Here is a 16,943-nt window from a genome sequence, read left to right as displayed (position 1 = left end):
TTTTCTTTATTTTCTCTACTGTCTGCGAGTATTTCCGTTCAGGTTAATTAAAAATACAGACTAATTTCAAGTCCATGGACTATTTTTTTGTTTTTAAGTTCAGATTGTAGGCGTGTTTCGCTGTCGGGGATGTCATTGTTATATTTGCGTTGCAATTGGTCTAATTTTTGGCATTTATTTGCATACCAGATTGTGCTTGGTCTTCCATTTACTTAATCATCTTTAGCTGCCTTTATGTTGCGAATGCAGCACATGGCATGCACGCTCTTGTCTGTTAGAGCATCATTTCGCCTCTATCAGTACAGATCTAAAATTATAACAGGAAAGAACTGTAAATTTAGGGTCTGATTCATTGAAGCATTTGGCACACTCAGTCTGTTTGGCAGACTGTCTTGCATTTGATTGGCAGAGTGATCGGATAAGCTCCGTCGCAGACTTAACGGAAAATACAAACATGTGCTGAGGGCTTTTACAATGATAGAGGTATCCTTAGAGAAAGGTGACGGATTGACTTTCTGCTTCAGTTAACCATGAGTGAGTACAGAAGCAGTAGAGCTTCCAAATGTAGCATAAATATGTACAAAAAAGTCATTTGCTTTAATCAGATTGCATGACTTCAATATAAATGGTTGGAATTTTAAAAAGAATTAGGTTGATATTGTGAGAGCAACATAATGTTTACATACCAAGTTTTTTTTTAGATAGTCATTTATTGTCTACTAGAGTAGCACAAACTTTCTGACCTTTCAGACTTCTTGCTGCAGCTCAAAGTTTGCTTATTATGACTGCATGACCTCGGTCAAGCATAGCATAGTAGTAGTAGAAAAAAAGTTGTGGTCTTGCAGCCGAAGTTTTGTGTCTGATCCTGTAGTTGTTCTGATATGGGATTTTACTGAGCTCACATTTCTGCTGTAGTGTCATTGTGCCCTTGAGCAAGGCATTTAGCCCCGAGTTGCTCCTGCGGGACCCTTTGCATTGGATAAAAATGTCTGCTAAATGACAGATTTCAATTTCGGTGATGACTTGTTGGCTTTTTGGGTCATGCGTTGAAAGGAGTTCACATAAGTCGTCCCTGAGCACAAAAAGATGCCTTTCCACCATCGCTGTTATACCCCGACGCTCACAAAGAGACACGTACTCACACAGTCTCTGCAGCGTCGTGTCCTGTCCAGAGGAGGTGGAAGCAGTTGTGTGATGTGAGCCCGAGGGCTGCAGATGATTCCTGTTTCTTAGCTGGTAGAGCAGGGTGTTAGCAATGCAAAGATAACGGGTTCAACATAGTGATCAAATGAAGACAGTGAAAGTCACTTTGGATTGGGGTGGTGTGGTGTAATAATCCTCTCATACACTGTATAGATATATCACTTTATTTTTCATATTCAAACATGAGATCCTTAACTTTAATGGTTGTTTTTAGAACTTGTTGATGTATTTATAAGTGCATTTGCATAATTGTTTGTAGGTTTATTAATAAAAAGAAATGTATTTGCTGTCAAATGATTAATAACGATTAATCGCATCCAAAGTAACATTTTTGTTTATTTTTATATATATATATATATATATATATATATATATATATATATATATATATATATATATATACACACACACACACACACACACACACATATATATATATATATATATATATATAATTTTGTATTTTTAATAATATATATGTATAATTTGAAAATATTTACATTTATACTTTTATATTTTATATAAATATATTTAATATATAAACACTTTTTAAAAATATATACATGCATGTGTTTGTATACACACATTTTATGTGAACAAAAACTAATCGTTTATATATCTGCACATTTAATATAACCGATCAAAACTAAAAGTTAAGACTTTGATATTTGTTACAAAAAATGTTTAAGCTTTCTATTCAGAATCCTAAACATGAATGTCACGATTTACACAAAAGGTTTATTAAACACTTTTTTTTACATCGATAACAATAAGCATCACCAAATCTATAAATGAGAAAAAAAAATTAGATGTATCATGTGACGTGAAATTTTGCCTTGTCCTCAGGAATAGAAAATTATAATATTTCCCGATATTCCAGTTTTTCCTGTAGTTTTGATCAAACAGATACAGCGTTAGGGAGAGACTTCATGCCAAAATACAATTTTCTCAAAATCTCACAGACCCCAATTTTTTTTAATTTCGATAAATTGCATCTAACAAAATGTTCTCTTTTAAAACAGTCTTTTTTTCTTGCTTTATTCCACTAAACATTGACTTGCTCTCTACACACGCTCATGCAATTATTTTTCCAGAGACCCTTGGCCTTAATTTCATTTGTTTCTCTGTAAATAAATGCTCTCGTTAAACAAGATAAAAACCAGGGGACACTTTAAATTATAACTGAAAGCAATTTTCCTTGTAATAACATCTGTAGTGTCTCTGAAATGAAATAAACATACCGATCAATCTCTTTCTCTTTGTCTCTCCGCAGTGTGCGAGAGCAGGGGCGGAGGCAGCGATCTCGTGCCCAAGTTCTCCTCATCCTTGCCCACGTACCTCCCCGTGTCCTGCCAACTGCAGGGCGCAGAGTCATCCTTCTTTCTCCGGGAGGCCACACAGGAAGTGATGCGTAACGGGAGCTTGCAGACTCGCAGCGAGCCTCTCTTTCTCCACTTGCCCGAATCCGGCCCCGCTCCCCTCTTGTCGGTCAACTGTAGCTATGGCAATCTCACGGCAGAGACGCCGGTCCCTCCAGAGCTCCTCCAGGGGGCGCTGCCACGTTCGTTCCACACCTCTACACACCTGACGCTGGGCTGGAAGGTGAGAGCGCACCTGGTGAGCAGGAGGATAGGAGTCGATCGGCCTCAGATCCAGGTGTTGTTTTATCTGGCGGGCCGCAGGTGGGAGGATGTGGATCCTCCAGCCGAACTGCTGCCATGCATCCGTGTCGTTGGCATCCGCGATCCGGGGGAAGGTTCGGTATCGAGCGCCTGCCGTCTGGAGGGAAACCTGGGGATCTGTGTTGCTCAGCTTGGCGTTCCTACGAGCTGGTTCAACGCTCCCCCGCCACGTAGGCGCATGCAAGAGCCCATTCCTGTCACGGTGGAGTTGCACTACTCCATCCTCCCTCCAGAGGCCCTGGGTAAAGACTGCGCGGTGGGAAGGGTGCAAGGAAAGGCTGTAGGGCAGGAAGGGGATATGCAGAGGATTGGGACGGTGACTCTCGCCGCTGGGGACAACAAAGAGCCCAGGATCCGACTTAGACTGGACGGAGACGTCGAGATACTGGCGCCCCCCAGCCCAGTTAAACAGGGACAGACGGTGGGGTTTCAAGTACTAATGAATTCAGCCGCCGCCACTGAGCAGTTCACACTGAGGTAGGACGAAGTTCATGCACACTCATGAAAGCTCATAAATGCATTAATGCATCGATCTGACAATAATTTGTTCTTAATTTCTGTTGAATCCACCAAATCTACTGTGGTTTTTACTTCTCTGAAAAGTCATCAAATTCGATCCAGCCTTATGTAAATTAATCTAAATATTTTAGTGTTTTATTCACGTCATTGCAGGGGTGCATTATAAGACCAAAATCTTATTTTACTATGCAAGTAACTACGTTTTACAATAACACTATATTTTACAATATAAAGCAATATGACAATTGGAGCAATGATGTGCGTACATAAGACGAATACAATAAAAGAAAATTTTGAATAAAATACAGAAAACAAACAATCAAATGTAAAACAAACAAACAAAAAACACTTTTAAAGCTATTTACCCACGATCCATGAATTATCTAAATGAATGAAAAACAAAATAAAAAATTACAAAATAAAATTAAGAGTTTTAAAGGCTACAAGTGCATGTAGGTATTAAACAATTATACAAAATGCAGTGTTATTAAATCATTTTTATTTTTAAAGATTAACTTTAAAAATATGTTAGATGACTGTAAATGCAATCTAAAATAGAAGAAATGGATCTTGCATAATTATACACACAGTATCAGCAAATACATATCCAATGTCAAATTATATGGATAAAGTAAAAAATATCGGCAAAATTTAAACAAAACAACATTTTTTATCTTGTGCATCGCTAAGAATACTGAGTGCAGTTTTACTTTGGCAAGTCTATAGCACTGCGTTGATGAAGAGTGTCTGTGCATCTGAGAAGATATGGATGAGAAATGAAAGTGTGCGTGGCTCCATTGCAGATTCATGTTGATCGCATTGTCATAAATGCTTTCTGTTAGCGGCTGGATTTGTTTCAAGGCTGTTGGTAAGAATTGTGGCTTTGTATGTCAACACTCTAAATCAGGGGTGTCCAGTCCTGCTCCTGGAGGACCAGCTTCCTGCAGAGTTTAGCTCCAACAAACCTGCCTGGATGTTTCTAGTAATTCTGAAGGTTTTGATTAGCTGGTTAAGGTGTTTAATTAGGACTGGAGCTGAACTCTGCAGGATGGCGGCCCTTCAGGAGCAAGACTGGACTCCTTTGCTCTAAATTAACTAAATTAATTGACTCATTATTGACTCAAATTAATTGTTCATTATTTTTTGTAACTTATTTCAAACAGTAAAACTTTCATATATTATCGATTCATTGTATGTAAAGTAAAACATTTACAAAAAAACAAAGATTTTTATTGATTAGAGCTTGCAGCTTATCAAAGTCAAAAATTCAGTATCTCAAAATATTTGAATATTTCCTAAGAACAATCAAAAAAGGATTTGCAAAACAGAAAAGTTCAAGTTCTTTAAAGTATGTTCATTTGAGGCTCAAACTCCAGCATCAGTGAGAAGTGAATGGAAGAGATCTGTCTGTGGCTTTGCTGAGGGACTATTGAGCCTTCAGGTCCTCTGTATTGTTGGAGCTGTTCTCATATTTCTCTTGAAAATATCCCATAGATTCCACATGGGGTTCAGGTCAGGCATGTTGGATGGCCAATCAAGCACAGTAATATCATGGTCAGCAAACCACTTGGAAGCTGTTTTGGCACTGTGGGCAGGTGCTAAAGTACTGCTGGAAAAGGAAATCAGCTTTTGTATAAAGCTTGTCAGCAGATGGAAGAATAAAGTGCTCCAAAATCACATAATAGAAGGCTGTATTGACTTTGGACTTGATAAAACACAATGGACCAACACCAGCAGACATCACGGCACCCCAAATCATCTCTGGCTTCAGAAACTTCACACTGGACTTCAAGCAGCTTGGATTTTGTCCCTCTTCAGTCTTCCTCAAGACTCCAGACCTTGATTTCCAAATGAAATGCAAAATGTAATCTTTGGACCACTGAGCAACAGTCCAGGTCTTTTTCTGCTTAGCCCAGGTAAGACACTTCCGACATTGTTTCTGTTGGAGAAGTGGCTTGGTAGCCATTTTCTTGAAGACGTCTGAGCACATGACTCTTGATTCACCAACTCCAGCTTCATTCCGCTCCTTGTGAAGCTCTCCTAAGGGTTTGAATCTGCTTTGCCCAACAGTACTCTCAAGCTTGCGTTCATCCCTGTTGCTTGTGGACCTTTCCTACCCAATTTTTACCTTCTAGTCAACTTTGCATTTATTATACTTTGATACAGCACCCTGTGAACAGAAAGCCCTTTTAGTAAAGACTTATTCTCTTTGTGGAGGGTGTCAGTGATTCTGGACCGATTCTGGACCATTGCAGAGTCACCAGTCTTAAACAAATTCAATGCAACTCAAATGCAAATATTTAATATTTTGAGATACTGGATTTTTGACATGAGCTTTAAACAACTTTTGAAATAGTTTGTAACGAATCCAGAATATATGAAAGTTTCACTTTTTGAAATAAGTTTGGATATTCACATTTGTTAAGGTTCACCTGTACTTGCCAACTCCAATTTTCTTTTTTCCCGACTTGCTTTGGGTGCTTGGCGAGTGCTAATTAAAGGCCCTGTTTACACTCATAGAACTCCCACAGTTCAGTGCTAACAATACACACGCATGCAGTTCGGTGTTCCTTATAGTCACAGTTCACACATGAGCACACCGCTGCTCCCGTACTCGCTGGCAGCTTTTCAGTCTGGAGGCCTTGGGGCTTTCCCAGACGTATGATAGATTAGACTTATTCATCAGTGCACAGATAAAGCAGAGCTCCAGACTACCGCCACACACGTCCCGCCAGGTCCGCGCCTCTCTATCACTGCTGTTGAGTTTTATAATGGGCAATAATTAGTCTCCGCCATCAGCACGTAAGGATCATTAAAATGGATGAAGGAGCACTACGTTGAGGTTGTTTCAGGGGGTATAACAACCGAGTCTCTAGTATAGTCCCTGACAAAATTTTGGTTGGATAATTTGCATCTGCACACAGCCATTATCACTGATTTAGGAGGGCAATACGCACTACTTACTACTTAAGCTAAGAGACATATTTTAGTTTGGTGCGGCGGCAACGAAGCGTGTGTTTATGTCTGGGATGGCGATTATCTGCAGGAGAGTCACTATGGAAAACGTCTCTCCTATCTCAATTAACTTCCGTCAGCAGAGAGACAGATGCATGCTGGCACAGGAAGATGCTATTGTTTCTGCTAGTTGAACGATGCTGCGACATCAAAGCCACTCCTGCTGGTGTCGTTTGGGTCTATAAAAGATGTGTGATGTCTTTCATTTCGCCACCTGCTATCTGTATAGATGGAGAAAATCAAAATGTTTTCCTCCTACCGATGATGGGAAAAGTCTGCCAGCCGTTGTTTGTTTGTTTGTCTAGAAAATCACAAATTTCTGCCCTCATTGTTGCCGAGGAGGAGATTGAAATAGCTAAAAATAGCTTCATTTGTTCCCTCTCAAATCAAAACAGTTTGTGTAGTTGGTGCTTTTCCTTGTTTGTGTGTCATACATTCGGGAAGACGCACCTCTACAGACGTTTGAATCGACCCAACAAAGCCAAAACGTTTATATATTCAGTGTCTTCTGTCACTGTCTAGATGCCGTTTAAAGGTTCTAGATCAGTAAAAACCTGAAGTTTTTACTTGTGTGTATACCTGTGCTTTAACAGGGAAACAAACTAGTCAAGACTAGTCAATTGACTAGTCAAAAGACTAGTTAGCCATTGACTGTATGTATTCAATATTATTTTATGCATTCAATTGTATTTTTACAGTTTTCGAAAATAATTACAAAACGTCACCACCCCAAGGTTTTGAAGACGTTTAGACCAACTTTTTCACTTTCTAACGTAGTAACTAACAAATATATAAACTGAGCAATTCATTTTCTTAAGAATAACAAAGTAACACTTTATTTTATAGTATCTTCATATACTTACCATTATAATAACAATTATTTATGCATAATCAGATGCAACTAACCCTTGTCCAAACCCTTGACCACCAATTGGAGTTGCCACTGCAATATTATCGTTTACATTCTTTTAAAATGATTATTTATATCGATTTGATCAGCTGAATATTTAGCCCTTATTTTTCTCTGGGTTAACATCAGCACCTCTACTGGCTAAGTCAATGCTCCTTATATCACGCCATATATTGCAAGCCGTAGGCAATCTGCGTTTTGTTTGGCGCATCTAGCATGAATTAGAATATCCCATTTGATCACAGTTTTGTTAATAATTCTTCTGTCTGTCCTGTTTCATCATGTGTGTCACGCAGCTGTCAAACAGCGTTTCAAGAGGACACATTTACACTGTGTAATGCGATGCTTGGTGAACGAAACACGGCGGATTTCTCAGATGATTTGCCACGTTTTCCAATTTTAATACTCGTTCACAAATCAGTAAGCAAAGCGTCAGTGTTTTGCATATCTCGCTGTTTAACGGAATCTTTTCACCTAATTTGCAAGGCTAGGTTCATTTATTTTAAGAACTTGACCTGAGAAGGCAGAATTAAGGCCTTCATATTTTTACAAAAGCGCTGATATTTTACAACAGTACTTATTTGCTGTATTTTGTTAGAAAACAGTATTGTTCATTTGTAGTTGTTAATTAATGTATCGTCAGTATGTTAAATATAGCTGAACTTAATATTATCTTAAGCGCTTGTCTGTATTCTTTTTTTGCTGGTCTTTAACTCTTCCTCTATCCTCTCCCCGCTGTTTTCTCTCTTCTTCCTCATCTGCATTTCATTCTTCCTGACTACATAACGCAATCAAAGGTCTTTGGATCGGACGTGCTTTGAATTATACTTGCTTATACACTTTATCCACGCTTAGCAAATGTAATACGAAAAATGTAATACGAACACTAAATTTGAGAAGGATATTCCAGGAGTTCTGGAATACACGATTACATTCGTCTGAAAAACATGTTGTTTCTGTGCTCATCTTCAGAAGATTGGCGTGAAACAAAAGCAAACGTACTTGAAAACAAACGCACGATGTTTAATTTGCATCACGTTGTTTTTGCAGGGATCCGTGCAAAGAGTGTCACTAACTGATGTGCTGAGGGAACAGTTCACCCCAAAACGTACATTTTATCATAATTTACTCACTCTGTATCGCCAAACTATGTGACCTTTCAGTGAAACATTTTAAGTCATTTGCGCCAAAAAAAAAAAAAATACAAAATTGTTAACCATTTTTTTCACGCTGATTGCACAGTGTTATTGAGATTAACATCTTAGAAGTAATTTCTGCTGGGATTCTGTAGGTCAGCACGTCGGGTAATGCGGGTCTCAATGACAGAAGTTGATCAATGAAAGTTTTAGGTGCCAAAGATATTTTTAGTCCTGGTATTCCAAAGCTAATTCCTCAAATCTTCAAATTGTATGCACCCTCACAGAGCTGCGCTTTAGACAAAACAAAAGACGCTGTATCACGCACATTCAGACGCTCAAACACAGACCTCTCAAGCTGTGCTAATGAGGACTAGGAGAATGATATTTACTATATACAACCCTGAACCTCACACACACCTGATCGCATTAGTAAAACTGCAAATGATTTGGTGCATAATGAGCGTGTCCTTGCGAGTCAATTTTTTACTTTTTATTGTATTTGTTAAGAAATTTTTGTTATTAAAATAAGTATTTGTGAAGTTGTTATTGTTAACTAAAACTAAAACCAATAAAAACATTCAGTACTTGCAGTATTTTTTTTTGTATTTGTTACAAGGAAATAATACTTTTTCACTATGTTTTTTGTGATTAATTGCGAAATTTACTATTGATTTCTGAGTGAGATTTTTTTAACATATATATATATATATATATATATATATATATGTTTTATTTCAGCTAGCTGCCAACATTCTCATTTACGTTGAAGTACTAAAATAAAAAACTAAATTGTATTGTCTTTATTTATTCATATTTTTTCCTGGGGACGTCCACAATAAGTTTTGTCATATTTAGATCATTTTTGGGTCATTTGATCCCAGCATATTGTTAATTATGTGCACAAACACACACAAACCCACTCACACTCCCTCACGCTCACACTTACACTCACACAGACACTCATACTCTCTCACACACACACACACACACACACACACTCACGTTTAATAAGGGATGAGTGTCTGCACCCAGCCTTTGTGTTAATGCGTGTCGTCCAGTGTCCCACAGTGCATCAGCGCCGCGGCTGCCTACTAGTGTGGCCTAATGTTCAAGCTCCAACCACTTTACCTCCATAAATCTCTCTTTCTCTCTCGCTCTTTTTCTCTCCAATAGTGCGCCTTCTCTCTCATCCTCATTAGCCAACTCTAAAATATTCATTTGAACAGGCACTGAGCATCATTAGTCCCTGTTAGAAGACATGATGTATAAGAAAAGGAAAAAGACTCAGACCTACAGGATCTCATGGGAATTGGTCTTAATGAAAATGAAATTCTACTGTTTTTTTTTTTTCTTTTATTCTGCTCAGCCATACGCAGACAATTTTGTTGATGGCTCATATATATATGTATATGTGTGTGTGTGTGTGTGTGTGTGTGCGGTTGGGATGACCTATTCATCCATTTAGAACTACAGAAAGCACTTGGCTTCTTCTCTATCTATAAATGTGCGTGACTGTGTAGTTAAGCCGGCCCGTAGACGTGATAAGTACAGGACTGCTGGGTAATTACGTTCAACAGGAGAGGTGATAGGAAGCTAAACGTGTGTGTATGCGCATGATTACATTAAACTGCGAAGTAGATGGAGGGTCATGAGCACTTGTGGCTCCCCACCTGTGCTGGAGCTTGTCTTATTACCGTCTGGTCTCATTTCGTATCGTTCTAATCTCAGAAGCACTTAGAGCGGTGCTTTTGAACACAGAGGGCAAGGCCTGTAGAGAGATGAGATGTCTGCAACAATCTCTCTAGCAACTCTATTCTCCCCCCCCCCTTCTCTTACCCGTCTAACAAACACAAACACACACACATATCGAACTCCCAGAAGAGGCTGGGAGCCTATTTCTTGATCTCGCTGACTTCTGATAGCAGCATTGAGTGGCTTCAGTACAAACGTATGGAAAGGTAAGCGGTCCCTGAGGGCTCGTGTATCGTTCATCCAGAGGTAAAACTCCTTTATCTCGTTCCCCTAAGACCTACAGTGGGTCACGATTGTGTGGTTGCTTTTTCGAAAGCTCTCGTAGCAGCAATTTAATTCTGATGGCAGTAATGCGTTCATTCGATATCGCGATTCACGTTCATCTTGATTGATGTTCGTTTTGCACGTTTTCACATGTCGCTGTCACTGGTCAAACGACGTGATGGGTTTCGGAAAGGCTCTAGCACTGCACATCGTCATTGCTGAATCTACTATCGAGGTTTTCCTGAAGACGAAAAAGAATAAAACCATTGTTTTGCATTGCTATTTTTCATACTTTCCCCCGAAAAGCTAAATTGACACAATGTTTTTCTGTGATTGCTCAAAGCCTGTGAAAATGGGGCATGTGATTGCTGGATAGCCGTAACATTTTAAAAAACGTATTGAGGCTGCAGTGCGGGTTTAACTAGCATTGCTTAAAAAACGGGTTCAAAATGACCTCGTATAACCAAAATGTGGTCAGGTATGATTAATAAAGAAATGAATGCTTTTATTATAGCAAGGATATATTCAATGGTAAAACGCTATTCTTTTGAACATATCACAATCTCCGTAAAAAAAATATTAAACGGTGTAACCACCGAAAATAAGAGACCAGCGTATTTGAATGATTTCTGAAGGATCACGTTAGACTGAAGACTGGAATAATGATGCTTAAAAACCAGCTTTGTCATCATAAGAATATATTACATTTTAAAGTATATTAAAATGGAACCAACAATTTGAAATTGTAATAATATATCACAATGATGTTTTTATGAGCTTCTTTTGAAAACACGAAAAACTCTTACCCCAAACTTGGTGGTATATTAAAACCATGCATTAATGTATGTTTAAAAAAATATGAATCTAAATTATTGAATGCATGCATTAAATGCAACATACATTGCTTTGGATGAAACCTACTGCAAAAAGCATAAATGTAAATTAATTAAATACCGTCAGAGTTAATAGCTTTTTTAATGGTAGCTATTTCATTTACTAAAATGTCTATTTCATTTACTTAATAACCATTGTAATTTAATTAAATCAGCGATTTTTTGCTTCACGCTTCATCATGAGCAGGGCTTCATGTTGCTGTTTAAATATGTATTTTATTCTTGTAATACTTTATTTTCAGATGGACAGGAAAAATAATGCATCTGGAATAGAGCTGTACAGAGTGGCAAAAATAGGATGTCTTCATGAGCAGAATGTGTGCCAGATTGTGCATTTCTCATAGACATTGTAATGGAAACGATCTAGTTTTGTGCCTTTCTAGACTTATTTTCTGAGTCTGTCTAGCCAGACCGAAAACTTTACGATGAGGACATTGGACACTGACATTAATATTTTCTGGTTTAATGGGCTGGTTAACTTTTTGGCTTTGGCACCGGCTCTCTGTGGGTCACAAAAGAGTAATGGGTACAGATTGAAAACCTTCTCTCCACTCCAGTTAAAAACTAGACAGGACTTGATTTTGGTTGCATTTGTTTTGAGCAAACATAACAAGTGGTTCAATTTGCAGTGAGGGTCTCCTACTCAAATTGATTGAGCGTGTGAGAGGAAAAACATACATCATCAAATCAATACAGCCTAAGAACAAGTGTGCAGGTAAAGCTGGCAGAAAACACACAGATTTGGTCCCTGGAGCTGAAAGCGGGTCGGTCGGGAGTCCTGCGCTTTTCGATATACACGTTAATGAAGGAGCGCAGACGCCCTGGAACGGTCTCAAGTCAAATGTATCCTGTCTGCACACGGTTTCTCTCTTCAGAGAGAGATCTTGACCCCTTGAACAATTTCGGTCGGACACGGGCCCTGGCAGTTAACCTCAAAAAGACAAAAATAATGATGTTCCATAAAGCCTGGTTTTCGAGACCTGAGATGCAACACGGACAGGCCTGGCTGCCAAAAGAAAACAGGCTGTGCTCTTTTCGCACTTAAAAAGAGGTAGACACTTGGAGCCGAACCTGCACAACACATAAATTAGAGACATTTTCTTTCCACAGTGGACAAACCATCAGGTTTGGAAATCAGAAAGTGTACATGCACTACTAAAAAGAAAACAGAAAGCGGTGGTCTTTTGATTTTGAGTTACACTGACAAAAAAACGTAGCGTAGAAAGTATTTTCCCTTAGAAATTGATTGTGAATTTCACAAATAGTTGCAAAGAAATGACCTGTAAATAAAATAGACCTGAAATAAAACATATTCTGATGATATTTGCTGTATATTTACAACTTTGAAAACTAATTATCGCAGCTGTTTTTTGTCATTTGTTATATACGTGATATTTCTTTTTGCATGTTTGAATGCATTTGTGGGGGGTGTACTTGTTTTAGTTCTAGTTAAATGCCTCTAAATGCCAGTTGCAAAATACGCCCAACGATTTCCCCCCAAAATAATTTGCAAACCAAATTTTTGTCGAGCTGAGCAAAAATTTTGCATAGCTGAAAGAAAAGAAATTGTGCTCCGGTCATTCATGTGCTTTAATGCAATGTTCAGCCCAAACTGACAACGCAGATGCCGTTTGCTTTAATGCACAATGTAACCCTTTTGACACGACAGATTTCACTTTTTCCTTCTGATAAAACTTTAATTAAATGTAACGCAAAGACACGTGTTGTCATTCTCATGCAAGGGTACAATGGATGTAAAACAGAATGATAATATTGTTTTAAAGTGTATTATAGGCTGTGGACTAATGAGCATGTTGCTCTGAGAGGCTGAAGTGTGTACCTGTGGGTGTTGAGCTGGTGTGTGTATGTGTGTGCTGTTTAAAGCTGGGAAAAGAAGGATCTTAGCGGGCCTCTTTGCAGCACACACACACACACACACACACACACACACACACAGTCTGAGCATGTGTATGTGTAGTTCTGTGTAGTCGGAGGAGGTCAAGATAACGCAGATGTTTTAAGAGCTCTGCAACCACTATCTGATCCTGACTAAAGCCATGTGATCCCCGGTATCTCTCTCTCTCTCTCTCTCTCTCTCTCTTTCTCTCTCTCTTTCTCTCCAGTCATCTCTTGCTGTTTCCTTCTCTCACTGACCCACTGTGCTCCTCTCTACCTTTCGTCCTCTTGCACGCTAACTTTCAGTCACAAAGAGAATTTTTAAGGGTTACATCCCGCAGTATATGTAAGCAGCGTGTATTTTTGCTGAAATATAATTCGTACAAGGTTATATTAAACAAGAAAACAAAAAATTTAACTCGGAATGTATTTTTAACAGTGTCCATGTTTAATGATGAAAACATTCCTACGAGATGATAATAATTAAACATATTAAATATTGTAATTAAAGATATTAAATATATTATACTTGAAGTCGGTTAATTTTCCTCACCACTGGCATTATATATTTATATGGTTTATTCATATTGTTTATTGAAGTTTATTTTATTTATGAGCCTCAATTCAGGTTATGGACATAAAAAAGCACTTTTTTCAGGAATGATTATTTCTAAAAGTTTTAAAAGTACATTGCCTTGTGTTATTGTAAAAATAAAATCCCTGAACATTCTTATTTTAAAAATAAATGCATTTAAATAGAAAATGTATATATATATATATATATATATATATATATATATATATATATATATATATATATATATATATATATATATAAAAATAAAATGTAATACATTTTTATGTATGTTTGTAAACTTTACTATATTTTGTTAGATTTAGGCTTAAATGAGAAATAAACTGATATTTATGACATACACTGTATTCTCAGAAAGGAAGTCGCTGTATTGGATAAAGCTATTAATATTCATGAGCAAAACTGCTCTTTTAAAAATAATTGTATTAATCAAAATGGTTCTTTCACCAAATATATATATATATATATGTGTGTGTGTGTACTTGTATATGAAAAAAAAAAAAAACGAAACCAAAACTGGAAATGGAAGTTAGGACCAAAAAAGTCAACATCTTATTCCAGTTACAGGCCTGCTTTTCAGCCTGCTAAACTGAATCTGTCTGCCCAGATTCCTGTCCATCTCTGTCCGTCTGTCTATCAATCTGACTGTTTTGCACGTCATACTGGTTAGCAGGTTTAAATCTATGTATTGCACGTGGCAGGACTATTCATAGAGAGAGAGAGACAGCCATCACATCCATCAGCGTGACGATCAGAGCCTGGAAGAGTAGTCGTGGTGCACACAAACTCCTGACGGCCCCTTGTTTATCCGACAGCGCGATGACAGCGGAGATTCTGTGCTTTGACTAATCCTCTACCTGACAGGAGATCCTTAACTAGTCACAACTCAAAAGAAACTCCGTTTTAGAGGCTGCCGGTACTTTCCCGCGCAGGACTGTGCGGGACAGCCTCGATTCTCCTCTCTCTTTAACCTCAGGTTTGCCTTAACTTCAGCCTAACTGCTTTAACCTTAAGTGTAAAAAAAAAAAACCTAGCTGCCTTGTTCTTTCTGCTCTAACCCATTTGACAGTTTGAACCAGGGCTGTGTAACCCATCGCATCACCTCAGTGCACTCCTGCGAGCTCCTGAGCTTCATGAAGGTGTGTGTGTGGAAAGTGAATGAATCCGTTCCGGTCATTCCTTCCTTCTCCAGCCACGCTCTGTCACTCTGTACAATGAAATTTCACCCCTCTTCTAAGTACGAGAGCACAGCGAGCTGATCCGAGTGTGCGTGAGGCTCAGGAAGGCTGCTCTGGGCCACTGTGTTTGAGTCGAGTTACGTGATTTGGCCAGGAGTGAGGAGCCATTTTTGTGTTTCTAAGCATTTGTGTTTTTTTTTTGTCGATCAAAGAGTGCTCTGATACTGCTCTTTCACCGCCATTAGACATGTGAACTCAGGGGCTTTCAGATTGGGGTCAACCAGGGGCTGCAACGTGGTGCTGGAACATTTGAGAAAGTGTATTTTAAGGCCTGACGTGTTTGAATTTATTAAAAAAGTGGGTTTTGGAAATGTGTTTATTGTGATAAGAGATTGACACAAAAATCTGGGCTGAAATAATAATTAAAAAATTATATATGTATATATAATATTTAAAAAGTAATATGGTTCATATTTTCCAGATTTTTATATGTACGCATGCATATAAAAGTTGTAAAGGAAAAGCTGAATTTTCATCAGCTATTGTTCCAGTGTAAAATATAAAGATACAATTTTAAAAAATAAATAAATAAAATATGTATATAAGTATATATATATATATATATATATATATATATATATATATATATATATATATATATACTTTTTTATTTCAATATATATATATATATATATATATATATATATATATATATATATATATATATTGTATTCATTTATAAATTTCTTTCATTTTATTATTGTCTTCACTATCACTTTCGATCAATTGCAATAAAAAAAAATTCTAAAGTATTGAAAATTCCAAACAGACTTTTGAATAGTGTAAATTTCTGCTGAATTGAACATTACTTTCTTTACGGATCTAAAATTGCTAGCGAACAAGTAATATGCAGGTAATATTCTCCGATAATTGAATATGTTTGGCTTGGAGTTGATGAAATGAAATTCATCAACGTATACAAAGCATGCTATTTTTACATTTTCCAGGCTGTATTAGTGGCTCTGATGGCAGTCATGAACGCCCTTCCTCTTTGCAGCAGCATTGCGAAGGTTTCCGTCTGATTACTTGCTGGTGGCGTCCTCCTCTAAGGACAGTCATCAAACCTGCTCTGCCCTTGAGAGAAGTATAGCAGCTGAAACTGAGTATTTGATAGAGTCGGAGTGCGATACATATTTTTTTTCTCTGAAGTCTGCATTTGCATTTGTTTTGACAGGGGACAATGTGAGAGGAAGAGGGGGTGATATTTAAACGGTGCTGTTTTGCTGTCAGAGTCAAGGTAAATCTTCCGGCACAAGAGCCCAAATTAACTTCCCCTCAGGTGGATGGAGACAGCGGTGAGAATGAACTAGTTATTTTTTGTAGACAACATACAGCGGCGCATTTAAAGAAGTAGTTCACCAAAAATGACAATTCTGTCATCATTTACTCACCCTCAGGTAATTCTAAATCTATATGAATGTCTTTGTTCTGCCGAACGCAAAGGAAGACATTTTGAAGAAAGTTTGTATCCGGGCTGTTTTGGGTCACCATTGACTCCAACAGTATTTTTCACTTCCTATGGAAGTCAATGGTGACCAAAAACTGCCTGGTTACAAACGTACACAAAAATTCCCCCTTTGTGTTCGGCAGAATAAAGATATTCATATAGATGGAAATACTTAAGGGTGAGTACAAGATGACAGAATTAAAATTGAACTTTGAATGGATTCGTTTATGGCAGCATGCCGGTAGTTATTGTGCAGTTTCTTTTTTATTGCAAATTAACTGAGCGGAAATTTACAGATGCCCAACAAATAGGACGTGGATCGGATATGAGAGATAAAACCGAAAGATAAAAAAGTTACAGTGCTTTGATAGATTAGAGGTGCTATACGCG

General features: G+C 37.8%; 1 protein-coding gene across 1 annotated transcript in view; it reads left to right on the top strand.

Moving 5' to 3' along the window:
- Positions 1–16,943, top strand: part of si:dkey-215k6.1 (transmembrane protein 132C) — a 163,793-nt gene that overhangs the window by 46,532 nt on the left and 100,318 nt on the right. The window contains exon 2 of the mRNA XM_043240589.1: positions 2,477–3,362. Within this exon, the coding sequence (XP_043096524.1) occupies positions 2,477–3,362 (886 nt within the window). The remainder of the gene's footprint in view (positions 1–2,476; positions 3,363–16,943) is intronic.

This window comes from Puntigrus tetrazona, chromosome 5 (genome assembly GCF_018831695.1).
Source record: "Puntigrus tetrazona isolate hp1 chromosome 5, ASM1883169v1, whole genome shotgun sequence".
NCBI lineage: Eukaryota > Metazoa > Chordata > Actinopteri > Cypriniformes > Cyprinidae > Puntigrus > Puntigrus tetrazona.
This window is presented reverse-complemented; position numbering and strand designations above follow the sequence as displayed.